This window comes from Capricornis sumatraensis, chromosome 11, assembly GCF_032405125.1.
Source record: "Capricornis sumatraensis isolate serow.1 chromosome 11, serow.2, whole genome shotgun sequence".
Classification (NCBI taxonomy): domain Eukaryota; kingdom Metazoa; phylum Chordata; class Mammalia; order Artiodactyla; family Bovidae; genus Capricornis; species Capricornis sumatraensis.
Genome location: NC_091079.1, coordinates 41,125,583 through 41,145,352, shown reverse-complemented (window position 1 = coordinate 41,145,352; position 19,770 = coordinate 41,125,583). Strand labels below are relative to the sequence as shown.

The following is a 19,770-nucleotide window of genomic DNA, read 5'->3' as shown; positions in this document are numbered from 1 at the left end:
TGTTCCACCGTCTAAAGTGCCCAGAGCTCTACTAGAGACGGATGAGGTCACCAGGGCCTGTGAGAAGAGTCCAGGGGAGGCCTGGTTACAGGCAGGAGACTGAAGGGCCTTCAGGCTGGAGGAAAATGCACTGGCGATTTGATTTCGGTTGTGCTGGGTACTGGGGTCAGGAGAGACCAGAACTTAGCATAATCTACAGCCCCCTTTCCACACGCCCTGTGTTCATCTTATTCCTCCAGCCAATGCTGGAGGCAGGCCTCCAGCTGAGAGGCAGGCCTCTCACCTTCCACTTGTTGCGTGGGAGATCTAAGAGACTAAGGTAAAGATAAACTTGTTTCTTGCTATGTACAGGCAAACGTTAATTTAGAACTCAGGGCCTCAGGACTCTACCTTGCTACCAACGCGACGGCCAACCTTCGGAAATTCTTATTCTTTGAGTTCATCCGATTCATTTACGCAGTAAAGGGATTGAACTTTGGCTTTTTGAGGTGACCCTCCTTGTTCAGGTTTTTGGAGCTCTCAGAGCTTCTTGATCCACTAACATTTAGTGAAGTTACAAACCGGAACCTAACTCAGCCAATCCAAACAGCCCCCGCAAGCAAAGTGAAAAGACAATTAAATGTGTGTGAAAAGCAAGAGCTAGTGGTTGCCAAGAAAAATAAAGGTGGAGGCGGGAAGCAGCGAATACGGGCAACCCGGGGGCGTGGCGGGCGTCCTCGGGTCGCGGCGACCGCTCTCCAGGGTCCTGAAGGCGGGAGCGGCCGCGTGGGCTTGGCCGCGCGTCCCCGCTCGGCAGTGGCAGGGCCGGGCCTGCTTCCTTTCCTCTGGTGGGAAGCGGGTGTCAGGAGGGAGCGAGGAAACCTAGCAACCCATTCTCATTCATGAGGCCCTTTCTGGGAAGCTGCCGGGCTCTCCGGCTGATTCGTCCTTCGCTTGTTGGTATGCGCCCGGCGAGAGTGGAGCTGGGTTTGCATTTCCGAGCAAGTTCACTGTTGAGCTTCTCTCATTACCTTTTCCTAGAGAACGGGGTCGTTCTCATAGTGTTTTCATTCTCCGCGTGCGGACGCTTCTCTCCCCTCCCCCGCTTTCTGGACCTCCGCTGCGTTTATTTTAGCGGTTGGACCCGGAAATCCCCGAGCCTTCTGGATGCACGCCAAAGGCTCACTAGAGGAGGGAAGTGAGAGATGCCGAAGAGCCCAGAGCCGGCCTCGGCGCCCAGGGTCTGTCTCTCGGGGAGGGACGCAGGCGACCAGCCTCTGGGCGGGGGGTGGGAGGAGAGATCGGCCGCGGCTGCGCCCCTGGATCTGGGCGGGATGCCGCTAGCCCCGGGCGCACCTGCGGGGACCTTGGGCCAGCGGCAGCGGCAGCCCCAGAGCGGTGCCCGTGGCCGCAGGCCTATGCCACTATGCTAAGCAAGTCAAGAGAAAACAGGCCTGGTTCCCGGCGACCCGGAATTGGCAAGCCCACCCCGCGGCCTTCCCAACCGGCTTCAGGCAAGCGCTGGAACAGAGCGGAGAGCGCAGAACCAGGGCCGCAGGCGCACCTCTGCCGAGCGCGCCCGGCTGCCGGGGCCCCGAAGGTCGCTCCACAGGCCTTTCGTGGGTCCCGGAATTTGAGTCTCTAGATCAGATTTTCAAGTGGTTTTTCGAGAACATGGAACCTGTAACCTGACTCTTCTCCCGCCCCAGCCCTTCTTCCGGAGTTGCTGGACGCCCCTTCCTTGGCACGCTTCATTAGGCATTGCGCTGCGGTCCTGTGAGCCCAGACAGAGACGCTTGTGAGGGAAACCGCAGACATGTGCAGGCAGAATATAAAAGCCCGGCTCCTCTGGGCCTCTGGAGAAGTTCACCTCTTCCTCTTCTCTAGAGTGGTGTTTTCCCTAGGGCAGCAGTCCGCTCCCCCAGTTCTGGCTCCTGTCTTGCGAAGGACCGCCGGCTTCTCCAACTAGCCGGGGATGTGAAGGCTGGAGGCATCGGGTGCTGAAACCCAGCCACTTCCTTTGCTCGTTTTGGCAAGGTCAGAGCACGGAGTATTAAAGCAGCCACAAAATTCGATCCGAGAAAAGTTATCCGAGGAGAGACCTTCAGCCGCAGGCGGCGCCGATCACGCCGAAAAGCCCGGTCTTCCTTTTAGGCCAGGTTCTGTATGACAGTCCAAGAGTTTAAGAAACAGTTCCAAATGGAATCATCTTGGAATCTGTATTCCTAAAAGGACTGTTCCCAGGGACTCCCAGAAGTCTTAGGGAATCCCTGATTCTGATGGGGAATCCACTTTCCTAACTGTTCATGTTGCTTACTGAACGGCAGAGTCGATATGAACAGAGTCTCTCACTCCCTTCAAAAGGAAAATTCAGAAATGTCATTCACCCCTAAATAGTACATTTCATAAAGGAAACATCCACGGTGGAATTAAACTACTTCTTTACCAAAAATTTATGAGAGCCTTTAAAATGAAAATCACAGAATGGAATTTGAAGTTAGATTTAATTTTTTGAGCTGACCTATTTTTCCTGAACTTTATTATTTTTTTTAAATTTTATTTTGCTGTGGTTTAGCCATACTATATATTTTAATTTTCTGTCATTGGTAGACGTCGTTTTTCCATGACCACAACAATTATATTAGTTCACAACTGCAGGGTTGCATGGTTCTAATTTTGAATATTTTAATTAAAAATGTAAATGAACTGAAGCATTTGTAAATGATAAGAAAAAAGGATCCATGTACCAAAGTCCTAAGACTTCAAAATCTTTCTCCCCCATCTTTCTTATTTGTTAGCTCATTTAAGAGGATGAAAAAGAAAAGAAAGGAAAAGAAAAGTAAACTAAAGCCTGCACTGTCTTCTGTAATATTCCATATATCCAGAGATCAGGAGGGAATTTTTAAATTACATATCAGAAAATTAAAAAGAAAAATTCAAAACTCATTTTTGAAGCTTTAGTGATTTTCTGGGGGGTCTCTAAATCTATAAAAATTACATTTGTCTACACTAGTAGAATTTTTTTAATTATGAATGATTACAATTTAAAAATTAAATATATTATGTAATATATAATTATAGAATAATAATTATATATAATATAATGCTATATAATATTTTATAATATATAGTTTAATATATATAAATAGATTTACACCAAACAAGCTATTCCTAAGAAGGAATAGGCATTCCCCTAATAAAATTTCCACTATATATTTTGCACACTTACTTTTATCATAAAAAATATTGACTTCTTTTTACCCTGATGTATGAGCATTTTCAAAATGTTCTCATGTATGTTACTCGACTAATCACTACTCCCCTCACCCCCTTCTATTTAATGAGGAAACTGCAGAGCAGTGAGGTTAGATGATGTTTGTTAGGACAAGTAAAACCATAATTCAAAAAAACACATGTTCCTCAGTGTTCACTGCAGTGCTGTTTACAATAGCCAGGACATGGAAGCAACTTAAATAGCCATTGACAGATAAGAAGATGCAGTATGTATATATAATGGAATATTACTTGGCCATAGAAAGGAATGATATTGGGTCATTTGTAGAGATGTGGGTGGACCAAGAGTTTGTCAAACAGAGTGAAGTCAGTCAGGTAGAGTAAAACAAAAACATATATAAATACATATGTGTGGCATCCAGATAGAGGTGCAGACATAGAGAACATGAACTGGGAGGTTAGGATTGACATATATACACTCAGTCAGTTCAGTCACAGCACCCCAGGCCACCCTGTTCATCACCAACTCTCAGAGTCCACCCAAACTCATGTCCATTGAGTCAGTGATGCCATCCAACAATCTCATCCTCTGTCCTCCCCTTCTCCTGCCCTCAATCTTTCCCAGCATCAGGGTCTTTTCAAATGAGTCAGCTCTTCAAGTCAGGTGGCCCAAAGTATTGGAATTTCAGCTTCAACATCAGTGCTACCAATGAAAACCCAGGACTGATTTCCTTTATGATGGACTGGTTGGATCTCCTTGCAGTCCAAGGGACTTTCAAGAGTCTTCGCCAACACCACAGTTCAAAAGCATCAATTCTTCTGTGCTCAGCTTTCTTTATAGTCCAACTCTCACATCCATACATGACCACTGGAAAAACCATAGCCTTGACTAGACGGACCTTTGTTGGCAAAGTAATGTCTCTGCTTTTTAATATGCTGTCTAGGTTGGTCATAACTTTCCTTGCAAGGAGTAAGCGTCTTTTAATTTCATGACTTCAGTCACCATCTGCAGTGATTTTGGAGCTCAGAAAAATAAAGTCAGCCACTGTTTCTGCTGTTTCCCCATCTATTTGCCATAAAGTGATAGGACCAGATGCCATGATCTTTGTTTTCTGAATGTTGAGCTTTAAGCCATCTTTTTCACTCTCCTCTTTCACTTTCATCTAGAGGTTCTTTAGTTCTTCTTCACTTTCTGCCATAAGGGTGGTATCATCTGCATATCTGAGGTTATTGATATTTCTCCCAGCAATCTTGATTCCAGCTTGTGCTTCTTCCAGCCCAGCGTTTCTCATGATGTACTCTGCATAGAAGTTAAATAAGCAGGGTGACAATATGCAGCCTTGACATACTCCTTTTCCTATTTGGAACCAGTCTGTTGTTCCATGTCCAGTCCTAACTGTTGCTTCCTGACCTGCATATAGGTTTCTCAAGAGGCAGGTCAGGTGCTCTGGTATTCCCATCTCTTGAAGAATTTTCCACAGTTTGTTCTGATCCACACAGTCAAAGGCTTTGGCATAGTCAATAAAGCAGAAGTAGATGTTTTTCTGGAACTCTCTTGCTTTTTCCATGATCCAGAGTATGTTGGCAATTTGATCTCTGTTTCCTCTGCCTTTTTGAAACCCAGCTTGAACATCTGGAATTTCATGGTTCAGATATTGCTGAAGCCTGGCTTGGAGAATTTTAAGCATTACTTTACTAGTGTGTAAGATGAGTGCAATTGTGTGGTAGTTTGAGCATTCTTTGGCATTGCCTTTCTTTGGGATTGGAATGAAAACTGACCTTTTCCAGTCCTGTGGCCGCTGCTGAGTTTTCCAAACTTGCTGACATATTCAGTACAGCACTTTCACAGCATCATCTTTCAGGCCTTGAAATAGCTCTACTGAATTCCATCACCTTCACTAGCTTTGTTCATAGTGATGCTTTCTAAGGCCCACTTGACTTCACATTCCAGGATGTCTGGCTCTAGGTGAGTGATCACACCATCGTGATTACTGGGGTCGTGAAGATCTTTTTTGTACAGTCCTTCTGTGTATTCTTGCCACCTCTTCTTAATATCTTCTGCTTCTGTTAGGTCCATACCATTTCTGTCCTTTATTGATCCCATCTTTGCATGAAATGTTCTCTTGGTATCTCTAATTTTATTGAAGTGATCTCTAGTCTTTCCCATTCTATTGTTTTCCTCTATTTCCTTGCATTGATCATTGAGGAAGGCTTTCTTATCTCTCTTTGCTATTGTTTGGAACTCTGCATTCATATGCTTGTATCTTTCCTTTTCTCCTTTGCTTTTCATTTCTCTTCTTTTCACAGCTATTTGTAAGACCTTCTCAGACGGCCATTTTGCTTTTTTGCATTTCTTTTTCTTGGGAATGGTCTAGATCCCTGTCTTCTGTACAATGTCACGAACCTCTGTCCATAGTTCATCAGGCACTCTGTCTATCAGATCTAGTCCCTAAAATCTATTTCTCACTTCCATTGTGTAGTCATAAGGGATTTGATTTAGGTCATACCTGAATGGTCTAGTGGTTTTCCCTACTTTCTTCAATTTAAGTCTGAATTTGGCAATAAGGTGTTCATGATCTGAGCCACAGTCAGCTCCTGGTCTTGTTTTTGTTGACTGTATAGAGCTTCTCCATCTTTGGCTGCAAAGAATATAATCAGTCTGATTTTGGTGTTGAACATCTGGTGATGTTCATGTGTAGAATCTTCTCTTGTGTTGTTGGAAGAGGGTGTTTGCTATGACCAGTGAGCTCTCTTATACACTGCTGCTACTGCTGCTAAGTTGCTTCAGTCGTGTCCAACTCTGTGCAACCCCATAGACAGCAGCTCACCAGGCTCCCCCGTCCTTGGGATTCTCCAGACAAGAAGACTGGAGTGGGTTTCCATTTCCTTCTCCAAGGCATGAAAGTGAATAGTGAAAGTGCAGTCACTCAGTCTAGTCCGACTCAACGACCCCGTGGCCTGCAGCTACCAGGCTCCTCCATCCATGGGATTTTCCAGGCAGGAGTACTGGAGTGGGCTGCCACTACCTTCTCCCTCTTATACACTACCATGTGTAAAATAGATGGCTGGTAGGAAGCTGCTGTATAGCACAGGGCATTCAGCTCAGTGTTCTGTGATGACCTAGAAGGGTGATGTGGGGAAGGTGAGGAGGAGGGTGGTCCAAGAGGGAGAGCATATATATACATATATGGTTGATTTACTTCATCGTACAGCGGAAACCAACACGGCAATGTAAAGCAACTATATCCCACCCCACCCCCACCCCCTGCAAAGAAAAAGCAGAGCTGGGCCCCATCCTACAACTCCTGGGCATAATGCTCTGTGGCCCCACATCCAGGACATGTGCTTATTATTTACTGACACCAGTGACAGTAATCTATGACAGCGATGGTGTTAACTCCTAGTCTCCAAATGAATATGATAGTTTCCAGTTGTAATTATGTACATCTGACCACACTGATTCTCTATGATCAAAATTCCAATGTCTCATTCTTCTCATACTCAGTAGTGAGGATTCCAAGACTAGTTATGCTTCCAAACCTGCAGATGAGATTGAATGACTGAGTTCAACTCTATAGGTACTAAGTCAATTCATCACATGGCTGTTAATTCTCTATTTCCCTACTAAATTGTTTAGTTCTCTGAGGTCCTAAAAGAATAATAAAGGCTCTATAATAGCCTGATTTACCTGAACTTAAGGAATAGTATTTGGGGGCTTCCCAGGTGGCTCAGTAGTAAAGAGGCAGGGAAAGCAAGAGATGCAAATTCAATCCCTGGGTCGGGGAAGATCCCCTGGAGGAGAAGATGGCAACCCGCTCCAGTATCCTTGCCTGGGAAATCCCATGGAGAGAGGAGCCTGGTGGATTACAGTCCATGGGGTCGCAGAGTCAGATGTGATTGAGCATGGCGCAAGGAATAGTATTTTAGGGCCTAACAGAGAAGCCTCTGATAATTTAGTTAGTGAGGGATTTACACCAAAGCTTTAGGAGAGTCGGCCTCATAAAAGTAAGAGACCTTTGGTAAGTTAAATCCATGGAATGCAGAATATTGTTATTCTGAAATGAAATTCAATATAGTTGACTCTGTGTGATGTCCAAAGTTTCTATTTATTTATTTTTTTGCAAGAAAGCTTTCAGTCTTAGAAAATTTAGAAGCGGCAAGACTTCCAAAATGATTAACAGCCATAGTCTAATGTAATTGTAAATCATGCATTTCTTTGTCACTTCATATAAAGTTTCTCTTAAGAAGACAAAGGAGCAGGTCAAGAAGGATTTATATAAAATTCTGTAAAGCAATTACCCTTCAATAAAAAAAAATAAATTAAAAAAGGATTTATATTGTGATATTTCATCCCAAGACTTTTCAAGATTTGATGTCAGTAACTTCAAGAAATGAAAAGCTCTTTTGTTAAAACCCTACGAGCTGGTGGAGACCAGTGCAGGCTTGACTGGTGCAGGTGACAGAGATGCTCACGATCATCAGTATTCTCTTTCTTCACTGTGTTGTTCTTTTAGTCTGCAAGTCATGTCCAGCTCTTTGTGAGCCCATGGACTGCAGCACCCAAGGCTTCCTGTCTTTCACTATTTTCTGGAGTTTTCTCAAACTCATGTCCATCGATTCCGTGATGCCATCCCACCATCTCATCCTCTGTCGTCCCCTCCTCCTCCTGCTCTCAGGGTCTTTCCCAGCATCAGGGTCTTTTCTAATGAGTTGGCTCTTCACATCAGGTGGCCAAAATATCAGACCGGTGTGTATGTGTATATGAAGTTTCCAGTGCCGTTGTCATTTGAATCCTAAACACACATAACACTAACCCCAGACCCAAACCTTGGCCCTGCCTTATAGTGGAGACCCAGGGACTTCTCTGGTGGTGCAGGGGTTAAGAGTTCCCCTCACAATGCGGGGGTGAGAATTTGATGCCTGGTCTGGGAGAAAAGATCCCACATGGCTCCGAGCCAAAAAACCAAAACATAAAGCAGAAGAAATATTGTAACAAATTCAGTAATTATTTAAAAAATGGTGCACATCAATTTTTTCTTTTTTAAGTGGAAATGCAGAGCAGAATCCACAGAGGAAGCTCTACAGCCTGCGGGCCTCCCAATTGTGGACTTCAGCATTCCCCGTGGGACTGCCCAGCACGTTAATTAAATTATAGCTGCCTCCTTCACAGGTCCCGCCTTGGCGTCTACACTGAGCTTCTGTCCAGTCTAATCCACTCCCACCTTGCATGAGGGTTGATCTCTCTGCTGGCAAATGTGATCATGTTTTCACTCTTTCCATCTAACCATTCAATGGCTCATGGTGTCTCTGCAGGACTCAGTGGGGCATAGAAGACCTTTCCTGGTTTGTTGACACTCTGCTGACTCACCCAAGTTTCTCACTGTTCTTTTATACTCGAAGTTCCAATCATTTTAAGATTCCTTCAGTTCCTAAAATCCCCTTGTTCGTTCACATTCCTGCTCTTTGTATAGACTGTCACCTCTACTGCAGTCCCTCCCCTTGCCCCATAGAGGCCTCCTTTTTTCTCCAAGGGCCATCTCCCACTCACCTTAGATGCCATTTCCTTGGGATCTCGCTCAGGATGGGTCAGCAGTCTGTCTGCGTTCTCTAACCACAGTACTTCCTGCCCTGTGTTGTAACACTGACTGTTCATTTCCCCTGAGTCTTCAAGCCCAGTGTGTGTCAGAGCTATGCCTTATTCAGACCTGTGTCTCCAAAACCTAAAGCCTTCCTGGGATGGAATGTGTATGCAATCATTTTTTCCTAAATGAATGAACTTGGGAATGACATGACCTGGGTTTGATGATTATGGAAGCTGGGTAATGGGTTGCTGTTTAGTCGCTAAGTTGCTATAGTCGTGTCTGGCTCTTTGTGACCCTATGGACTGTAGCCCGCCAGGCGTCTCTGTCCATGGGAATCTCCTGGCAAGTATACTGGAGTGGGTTGCCATTTTCTCCTCCAGGGGATCTTCCCGACCCAGGGATCTAACCCATGTCCCTTGTACTGCTGGCAAATTCTATACCACTGAGCCACCTGGGAAGCCCATGGAGAATGGACACTTAGGGTTTTATCATGCTATTTTTCTCTGCTTTTAGGTATATTTGACCTTTTTTGTAACAAGACGATCTTACAAAAGACATGGTGTTTAACTTATCGAGGGTGTGTCTCACATCTTCTTAAATTGCAGAAGACCAGAAACGATGGTATAGAAGCAATCCCAATTCCCTGCACACACCTCAAGGATATGATTTTATGAAATGAGTGTTTGGAGAAGGCCTGATGCAGAAGGGAACACAAGCCAGAGCCTGCACTTCATTTGTCCCCATCGATCAGGCTGGATCCTCCAGTGTCACAGCGGAGGACACGAAAGCCAACAAACAGGACGGCAAGAACAAGAGCAGCCATTGTTCCGTCCAAAGTGGACAGTCTGTGACGGCCGGGAAGACTGCTTGCGCTTGTGCTTCCCCACTGGTTCCTTGTGAACCGGGTTTTGTGTGAGCCTCACTCAGGCTGCACGAGCTCCCTCCCTTTCCGCCTGGCTGCCTGGCTGCCTGAGAACTTGTCAGCTGGCCCTGATTTCTTTCAGTTGGACTCACTGGATGGCTTTACCCGGCATTTTAAAAAGACTGTTTTTCTTGAGGAAGCTGGAAGTTGGCACCTACTTGAAATGACACATCTTGGGGCCATTCAGGATTTGTAACTATCATTAATTTCCCTCAGGACATGAGACATTGGCTGAAGAAAGATTTTAACAGTGAACTCACCTGATGTGAAGAGCCAATTCATTGGAAAAGACTTGGATGCTGGGAAAGATTGAAGACAAGAGGAGAAAGAGGTGACAGAGGGTGAGATGGTTGGATGGCATCACTGAATCAAAGGACATGAGTTTGAGCAAACCCCAAGAGACAGTGAAGGACAGGGAAGTCTGGTGTGCTGCAGTCCACGGGGTTACAGAGTCAGACAGGACAGCTGCTGAACAACAAGTTAAAGAGGTCAGGAGAAAACATCTCTGATTGGGGTCTCAGGAAGCAGAGCAATAATGCAATTCTATTTACTAATCCGCCAGCCAATTAGTATTGACTAGGCTCTTACAATGTGCCCAGCAGGTGGAGGCCCATTTTGTAGAGGGAAATAACCAGGTTAACAACTGATTATTGGAGACGGTGTGCCTGCGTGCTCAGTTGTGTCCAACTCTTTGTGACCCCAGAGACTGCAGTCTGCCAGGCTTCTCTGTCCATCAAATGGGCTACAAATCAAACACGTGGGTCTGGGGAGTTTACCAGGATGGCAGGGCTAATAGGAAACCTGGATCCTTGGGTACAGGTTTTTTTTTTTTTTTTTAATTCAAAGTATCTGATAAAAAAAAGAATCAATCAAATGAAATTCTATCTGGCAGGTATTACTGTCTTGATTTTATAGATGGTAAAACTCAAGAGAATTAAAGCTAACTTGGACCTGAATTCAAACCTCATTCTTGCCATTCCAAAGACACTGCTTTAGGTCCTCACTCTGGTGGCAGCTTGGCCCTGGCCAGGATGCACAGAACAGGACACCTGTGGCTGGGATAAAGAAGTCTTCAATTGATCAGACTCCAATTAGTTATTAATACACTGGAGCCTCAAGTTTCACTAGCTTGAGATCCTGCACTGCTTGAATTTCCGTCATTCACCGTTCATCACTCCCTTCGGTCTTTTACAAAACAGAGCAGAGCCATCTTGCTCTTGGGATCCTCAGCATGGTCACTGCATCTGTGCCTGCGATGGAGGGCTGGGTGCCAATAGAGCAGCTGAGTGCTGAATCCTGACTCAGCAAGAAGGCATTTGAAAATGCAGTCAGCTTTAGGCTTCCATGATTACCAAAGGCACTCTATTTTTTCCCTTTTTTGATGTCATTTATGGAAAAAGAGAGCCTGTTTTTGACAGATGAGCCCAGCAGAGTTCTCCTGGCCTTTGGTCAAGACTGCGCAGAACACAGGAGGTTCTGAAGTGAAGGGGTGATGCAGGGCAGCCAGCTTCTTTGTAACCAGAGGTAGAATCTGGTGCCTGGTGGGTCTGGGGCTGGACCAGGCTTCAGCATGGCTTCAGGAGAGGCGCCAGAAACAGCTGCACACACCAGGTCTCTCTCATGCTCAGGTTTTATTTGCCCCAGATTATGCTATTGGGACTTCACACTTGTGGACCTAATATTAGCAGTCCATGCACATTTTGTGATGGGAACAATATGTTAGTTCATTCATATCTAAGTAAACTTAGATGAGCAAACTCCAGGAGATAGTGAAGGACGGGGAACCTGGCATGCTGTAGGCCATGGGGTCGCAAAGAGTTGGACACGACTTAGCAACTGAACAACAACAACACATCTAAGCACCAAATGAACTTGAACTTTATTTTCTTCCTAATGGGAGAAGTCAGGCCAGAGTGAGAGGATGAGGTGTCCCAGGTGTGACTGGGAGTGTTGGGGAAGGTTTGAGGTGAGGGGTGGGCGCAGGCTAATGGCTATGGTGCCTGGGAAACCTTCTTAGCTTCCTTCCCTCACGTCCTCCCCTCCTCACCTGCTTCCCTCTGTGTTATCAGGGTGCATGAGGGGTGAAGAGGGGCCCCCAAAGCCTGGGCTTCTTCAGGGGCCAAAACATGGTGGACAGGTCTGGGGCTGGAACCCTGGGAAAGGGGAGACCTTGATGACACTAGTGAGTTGTTAAAAACAGTTTGCAGCTATTTTTAGGAAAAGACAAGAACAGAAAAAAGGCAGTGTTAGGATGTGGCTCTTAGTTCCTGATTAATATGCTTATAATCCAGCAAACTTGTTCTGCAGTGAAAGTGTCCATGTAATTAAGTACATATCCTCCTATGATGGCGCGGGTGGCAACACTCTGAGCTTTCCACTGAAAACTTCAAAAAAATATCTCCTTCACAACACATGGCTTTCCAGGCAAACGGTCACAGACAAAAGACTTAAATAAATGCAGCTTGCAGAAGCAGAGAGAGTATACTTACTGTAGAATTGGGAAAGGTGGTGTGAAATTGCTAATATCAGATGCTTGGATCATTTCTTTCTAGCAATGTTTTATTCATTCCATGTGGTCCTATTTTGCTCAACTATTTTTTTTTTTTATACATAACCTCCAGCAACCTTTCCTGATAACTTAGAAGTAAAAACAGTCATGTCTCCATGTATCTGGATGGTTAGGTGACCCACACTGGATCCATCTGGTCTGACTCAAGACAGCAGAGAGGGTCACATGAAGCCTTCAGCATCCACTCCGGTACTCTTGCCTGGGATATTCCATGGGCAGAGGAGCCTGACAGGTGACAGCTGATGGAGTCACAAAGAGTAGGACACGACTGAGCACACACAATGGATAGAAAGATGCTAGAACTCAAACCCTGGAAGCAAGTCTGTCTCCTTCGAGTACCTGGGTGTTCTGGGAGGGCCACATGCTGGTTCAAACTTACAGTTGTTCAAAATGTGTGCTAGACAACCATTTAAGTTTGTCTCACAGGTGACAGGACTGCCAGGACCGGCTTGACCCAGGGGTGAGTACCAGACCCCACTGGACTCGACTCTCCTGGGAACTGGCAGTGAGAACTTGGAGAGCAGACTGTTCCACAGACCCCTGGGGTCAGGTTCCTGAGCTGCCAGGCTCCTGCCGTTTCCTTTTATCCTCCAGTCAGGTGCAATCTGAACAGGCAGCTGCAAACAAATGTTGAGACTAGACTTACGATATTTAAATCATTCCTTAGTCTGTTTTTGAATAATAGTTCTTGGAATTGTCTCTTATTTGAGAATTGCTGTGTTGCTATGCTCAGTCATGTCTGATTCTTTGTGACCCTATGGATTGTAGCCTGCCAGGTTCCTCTGTGTGTGGGATTCTCCAGGCAAGAATACTGGAGTGCGTTGCTATTTCCTTCTCCAGGGGACCTTCCCAACTCGGGTATTGAATCTGCATCTCCTGCATTGGCAGGCGTATTCTTTACTGCTGAGCCACTAGGAAGCCCTACTTGAGAATAAATCCTGGTGATTATTAATGTTGAAAATTCAGCTTCACATAAGCAAAATATGTTCCTTTGGAAAAACATATTTGATTACATCACTAATGTCAAGTTAAATTACATAGTCTGCAATTTGAGTTTTACTCTTGAATATCTGAATATGTTCCAAGGTTTAAACTATTATCTTTCAAAAGAGTTGCTACATTTTAAAATTACTTTCTTCAGTCATTTTAAGTGCAATAATTATAAAGCCATTCTGTAAAGTTTCTAACTCCAGGCTACAATGCCTCCCAGGCTGCAGAGAAGCCCTGTGTGGCTTCTATCACAGCACCCGGGAAGTGAAGACATGTTTTAGAATCCTGAGACACCATGGAATAAGAGGCTTCTTAACTTGTGCCCTGAGTCTAGTGTGATGGGTAAAGACAGGAAGCCCTACAAAGCCATTGATTTTAGAATTACTGTCATTTGTTCATGTGTTCAGAAACTCTACGTTTACATTCTCAAGAACAAAAGCAAACTCAGGCCAAGTTAGAAAACTACATAATACAATATACTCTTGATTCTCATTCAGAAAAAACTTCAGAGGAGCGAAGAAACCTGTTAAAACGCTCTCTACCTTTGCTAAAACAAGCCACCTGGTGGCACCGGTAGAGACGTTTGCTTCTAAAAATATAACCCAGTGGGAAAACCCAATTTTTTATTTTTGGAGCAGAGCAAGGTTTGCTGCAGGGTCCTGCAAGGAGACGTGTTGCTTATGCCCTGAAAAGCTCATGACCTGAGCCCCCAGGAGGGTTTCAGCAAAGCATTTTTAAAAGCCAGGTTGCTGGGAGCAGGTGTTGGGTGGCAGGGTGTGAGATGAGCTGGTGTGCAATTCTCTGATGGGGCTGATGATAATGTCACAGGAGGTGTCCCGGGCTCAGGGCTCACAAGAACAGTCCTTAGGCTCCAGGAGGCCTGGGGCTGTGTGCTCACGGTCCTCAAGTAGTCAACATCTTCCATTTGATGGAGGGTTTTTACATCTGTAAAACAACTCAGGAAATGTGCTCTACGCAGGGAGAAGCTACAGCAGAGGGAAGGACTGAAGGCCTGTCCCTGCTTCCCAAAGCCCCACAGTTGGGGGTTGGGAGGAGGGAGTGTCCTGTTCTGTTAGAATTCCTCTTTTCTCTGATACTTCTCAGCCTTGAGGAGAACAAAGAAAACCCAATCTTTAATGTAAAACTCTGAAAGACAATTATTTAAGCATTAAAAAAATTGTAAACATGACCAAAACTTTATTTAAAAGTTTTTATCTAAATGTTGAATAATAGGACTGACGTGGGTCTTTTTTGTACACTATTATTTTCAGAGTAGAAAAATCTTTACTTCCACTGTGGAGAATGGAGAGGCTGACACTGGGTTTTAGGAAGCAAACAGTTGGCTTTTCCGTGATATTCCCAGTGGAGGAGAGAATTGCATTTTCCCAGCAGCCTCCCTGATGATAATTAATGGAAAACAGTTAATGACCCAACTCTTTAACCTCAGAGGACTGACTTTTTCAGGTCAATTGAAAAGTACAGATAATTGCACATTTTTTAATGCCTGTATTGTGTGTGTATATATATATGTATATTTTAAAGGTATGCATTCTTTTAAAATTGAAATACAGTTGATTTCCAATATAATGTTAGTTTCAGGTGTATAGCAAAGTGATTCAGTTCTGTATATATGTATATATATTTTTTTCAGATTCTTTTCCATTGTAAGTTATTAGAAGATATTGAGTAGATTTCCCTGTGCTAGGTGTGTATTTGTTAATCCCAGACTCCTAATTTATACCCCTTCCCAGAGATTCACTTTGAAATTGAAAATTGATCACTATTTCATTGATTGTAGTGAAAGGCATTAACTGGTATCTTAGATGCTTCATCAAGTTAAGATAGAGTCCAGATTAACTATCTAAAACTCTAGGGTGATAACACTACTGTTTTTGACAGGCTGAAAATAGTTTTGCTCTTTTTTTTTTTTTTGTAGCACCATGGACCATGTGGCATCTTAGTTCCCTAACCAGGGGTTGAACTTGAGCCCCCAGCTTTGGGAGCAAGGAGTCTTAACCACTGGACTGCCAGAGAAGTACCCAACAGTTTTGCTCTTGACAGTGAAAGTCACTCAGTTGTGCCCGACTCTTTGTGACTCTATGCACTGTAGGCCCGGAAAAGGCAATGGCAACCCACTCCAGTATTCTTGCCTGGAAAACCCCATGGACGGAGGAGCCTGGTAGGCTGCAGTCCATGGAGTCGCAAAGAGTTGGACACGACTGAGCGACTTCACTTTCACTTTTTACTTTCATGCATTGGAGAAGGAAATGGCAACCTACTCCAGTGTTCTTGCCTGGAGAATCCCAGGGGCGATGGAGCCTGGTGGGCTGCCTTCTATGGGGTCGCACAGAGTCGGACACGACTGAAGCGACTTAGCAGCAGCAGCAGCAGCAGCACTGTAGGCCACCGGGCTCCTCTGTCTGTGGGATTCTCCAGGCATGAATACTGGAGTGGGTAGCCATTCCCTTTTTTCGGGGATCTTCCCAACCCAGGTATTGAACCTGCATCTCCTGCATTGCAGGGGGATTCTTTACCACTGAGCCACCAGGGAAGATCCCCATAGTTTTGGTCTTAATGCCACACCACTGACCTGGCTTCTGTGAGCCAAAACTGAGCAGCAGAAGAACTCTTTACACCTTTCCAAGGACAACACCACGTGCTTTGTTATGGTCCCCATAAAAGGAACACAATGTAGCTATGATCACTGAGAACTCAGAGTCCCTGGGTCCAGAGCCTGGGGAACCCTCCTCCTGCTCACCTGGAATCACCTGCAGGGGTCCCCGAGGATTGCTCGCCAAGGATGGAGGCTGTAACCACGACAGACTTCCAGATGAGCCTTTCCTTAGGCACGTTTATGAGCCTCTCAGTTGTTAATTATGACAGAATTCTTTTCCGAGGGCCTTCACAAAGGGAAGAACCAACTCTGTCCTTGGGGAACTCGCTCTTTCACAACTGGAGGCAGGACCGGATAACTTTGTCTTCTGAATACATCGATATATATGTATATGGTGCTGGATATTGGAAGCCTAATTTCTTTCTTGCTGAGAGATTTTTCCTTTCTTCTTTCTGCTCCCTGCTTTTGCCATAAAAAGCTCCATTGTCTTGGTAGGTACCTTTGGGGGCCTTGGAGTTTATCTCTCTCCTTTCAGTGAGTAATGTCTCACAGCAAGGGCTTTGATGGGCTTCTCAAGGGGTCATACACCTGGACCAGGAGAGCATCTAAAAGTCTGCACTCTCAGAGGGACAGCAATTAAAAGGACGTGAAAAATAATTTTATGTAGAAAATTTTCTGGTCTAAGCTCTGATCACTTTTATTACTGGGAAAGAACGCATACATGTGTATGCATCTATCTGTACTGACAGATGGATGGGTAGATAACTGCTCACCAGGGTGGCTGTAAAGTTTCCTCTCTCTCACTTTTATCACTAAAAAGAGCACCCGGTCCAGGGAGCACCCCCTCTCCCGCTCGGTCTCTGTGCTCTGAATGGAAGGAAGCAGAAATCCTGGTGGAGAAAAAATAATCCCGATGAAGTCAAGTTCATAAGTGTGTGTCTGTCTGTGTGCATGTGTAGGTGGAGAGATGTTAATTTATTTTGTAGTAAATTAGCAGTTTTGTTGGGTTCTTTGGGCAGAATGCACAGATAAATCACTACTGAGGAGGTTGGATTCCAGCCTGGGAAATTATAGCCTGCTTCTAAAGCACAGCCAGAATCTATTGACTTAGTAACGAAGTCAGTGTCAGAAAAAACATGGGTTTGAATCACCACTTAGCTGACTGCACACATGTAACAGTGTTTTTTACAAACATGCTTTCTCATCTCTAAAAAAGGTTTGACCACCTCAGCACTTCTGACCTAACGAAATTGATTAAGAATCCAAATAAAAAAGAAGAGCAAGAAGAACCACAATAGACAACACATTTATGCAACACAAATGAATTGTTATTTTCAGTCTAACCTGCCTTTGGAAGGATTTTTTTTTACACATTTAATTCTGAAATTATTGTAGATTCACTGGAAGTTTCACAAAAGAATGTACACACAGTGGTCCCACACACTCTTCACACAGTTCCACCCAATGGAAACTGCATAAATTGTACAACATCAAAGCCAGGAGACACATTGGTATAATTCTAAGAGCTCATTCAGATTTCATAAGTTTGTATGCACCCGTGTGTGTATGTGTGTGTGGGGGAGGGGTTGCCATTTTCTTCTCCAGGGGATCTTCCTGACCCAGGAATGGAACCCACATCTTCTGCATTGGCAGGTGAATTCTTTACCACTGAGTCACCTGGGAAGCCCGACTGGTGAGTGTAGTTCTATGCAATTTTAACACATGAGAAGGTTTGTGTAACCACTGAAATCAAGTGTAGCTTCCTATTGAACCACTGAAATCAAGTACCTTCCTATTGAAAAAGCTTCCCAATGACTTAACAAACAAACAAACAACTTCTCCTTGTGCCAGTTGGTTAAAATAAGATCGGGGAGGAACTTCCTTGGTTGTCCAATGGTTAAAACTCCAGGCTACCAAGGTTCCATTCCTGGTCTGGGAACTTAGATCCCATATGCTGTATGGTGAAGTCAAAAGATAAAACAAAAAACTATGGGGAAAGGACAGATCTAGATAATTAGAATCTGCATATACGTGATTATTATGAGGATATGAGCAAAGGCACAGGCACAGTTTCTAGTGCTGCAGAATCTGGACAGGTCTGCGGTTGTAGAATTTATCAGCATTTACTTCTGAGCTCTGATCATTATTGGTCACAGGCATTAACACATGTCCATCCCCCTCCATACTAAATAGCCTTTTAAGAGGTGCTTCTATTAATAGTTAAGAGGATTGACAGACTTAAACTGTACTTTCTGCAAAGATACACACAATGCTGAGTAGGAAAATGGTTACTCTTCGGGGAAATCACATTGTCTAGTGATAGAAATTCATGCTTAAGAAATTCAGCTAGGAAACTATGACTTTAGGAAAAACACCCTTAGTTCCTAAATGGTCTTTCATGCCTGTATTAGTTTTACCAATTTTTTTTTCCCTCAAGCAATTTTGGTGGAAAGCAATCTATACTTTTTCATTGGTGGTGTTTTAGTCACTCAGTTGTGTTCAACTCTTGCAACCCCATGGACTATAGCCTGCCAGGCTCCTCTGTCGATGGGATTTTCCAGGCAAGAATACGGGAGTGGGTTGCGGGTTCTTTCTCCAGGGGATCTCCCCAACCCAGGGACTGAATCCGGATATCTTATATCTCCTGCATTGCAGGTGGATCCTTTACTGACTGAGCCACAAGGGAAGCCCATTTTTTTCATTACTATATGGGATATAACTTTTATGTCAGAATATCTAAGCATTGATAGTAGCCATAGAAATCTATGGCTAGGTTTTCTGCTTTTTAAGACATTACTTCCTGAAACAAACAAAATGTAGTCATTTGCTGTTGTAAAGGGAAGCTGTTTAGGTTGGAGAAAACTGGAAGAATCAGGTTGTTATCAAAGTTCTAGTTTTTCTCTCGGGTTTAGTTTGGAAGCCTTTTTGATAAATCTTCAGTAAGGTAAAGTGAGCGCTGACACTAAAGCTTGCTTATGGTTTTGTATTCTTTCTGGATAAACCCTTTCCTTGCCAAGAACGGTCATGGACTGGGGAGATGGTCTTACCTTGACATTGTGCGTGGCTGTGGCACATCCTTCATTTTCCACGGTTTGGTGAACATTCACATTATATGCCTCAGCCCACGGCAGAGGCAGAAATCGTATCCGCCTTGATGGTCTGGAGAAATGTTTCTGGTGGCCCTGTTGGTTGTCTTGGGAAAGCCTGGGCATGTTTTTACAATAAAGCCTCAATCGAATCCTGTAGCTTGATTTTAACGGTACCAGCCCAGGGTCCACTCTATTTCTCTTCCTTTGGCTGGTGCTGGGCCATCGCTTCGTCTGCTGGGGGCCTCCCTGTAAAGTCGCATCCCTCGAAGCAAGAGGATTATCTGTGTTGTGGGTCAGCAGTTTATCCACAGTCCGTGGGCTCTATTCCAGGATGAGAGTCTAGGTATGTTCTGACTGCCCTCTACAGGTTGCAAGTGAAGTGAAAGTGAAGTTGCTCAGTTGTGTCAGACTCTTTGTGACCCCATGGACTGTAGCCTACCAGGCTCCTCAGCTCTACAGGTAGCAATGTACTCCTACTTCAAATTTAATGCTAAATCAAAACTGAAAGAAATGATTCAAGTGATATATTGCTTAGTATATCGTGATAAAGGAAATAAATCATGTGGTAATATTCTGCATTTGTAGTGTGTGATATGTGAAAAATCTGGACTATACTCTCGAGAGGCAGAGGAGCCATTTTATCTCAGTCTCTTAAAAGGTCCTTCTAGTAGCAGTTGGCTTTGTGGCTGGAAATGCTTGCTAAACTCATAACCACACTTCACTTCAAGGATTATTACTTTTTATGTCTTGTAGAATTAATTGAGGACTTCCTTGGTGGCTCAGATGGTAAA

At 44.4% G+C, this 19,770-nt stretch overlaps 1 protein-coding gene across 3 annotated transcripts in view; it reads right to left on the bottom strand.

The window, feature by feature from the left end:
• The window catches only part of RGS20 (regulator of G protein signaling 20), a 47,668-nt gene extending 28,566 nt beyond the window's left edge, over window positions 1-19,102 (bottom strand). For 2 of the 3 annotated variants that reach the window (XM_068983990.1, XM_068983991.1), the window contains exon 1: window positions 18,938-19,102. In XM_068983990.1, the coding sequence (XP_068840091.1) occupies window positions 18,938-19,102 (165 nt within the window). Of the gene's footprint in view, window positions 1-18,929 lie in introns of all 3 variants that reach the window. The other variant, XM_068983989.1, reaches the window with a different exon arrangement.
• Window positions 19,103-19,770: the final 668 nt, after the last annotated feature.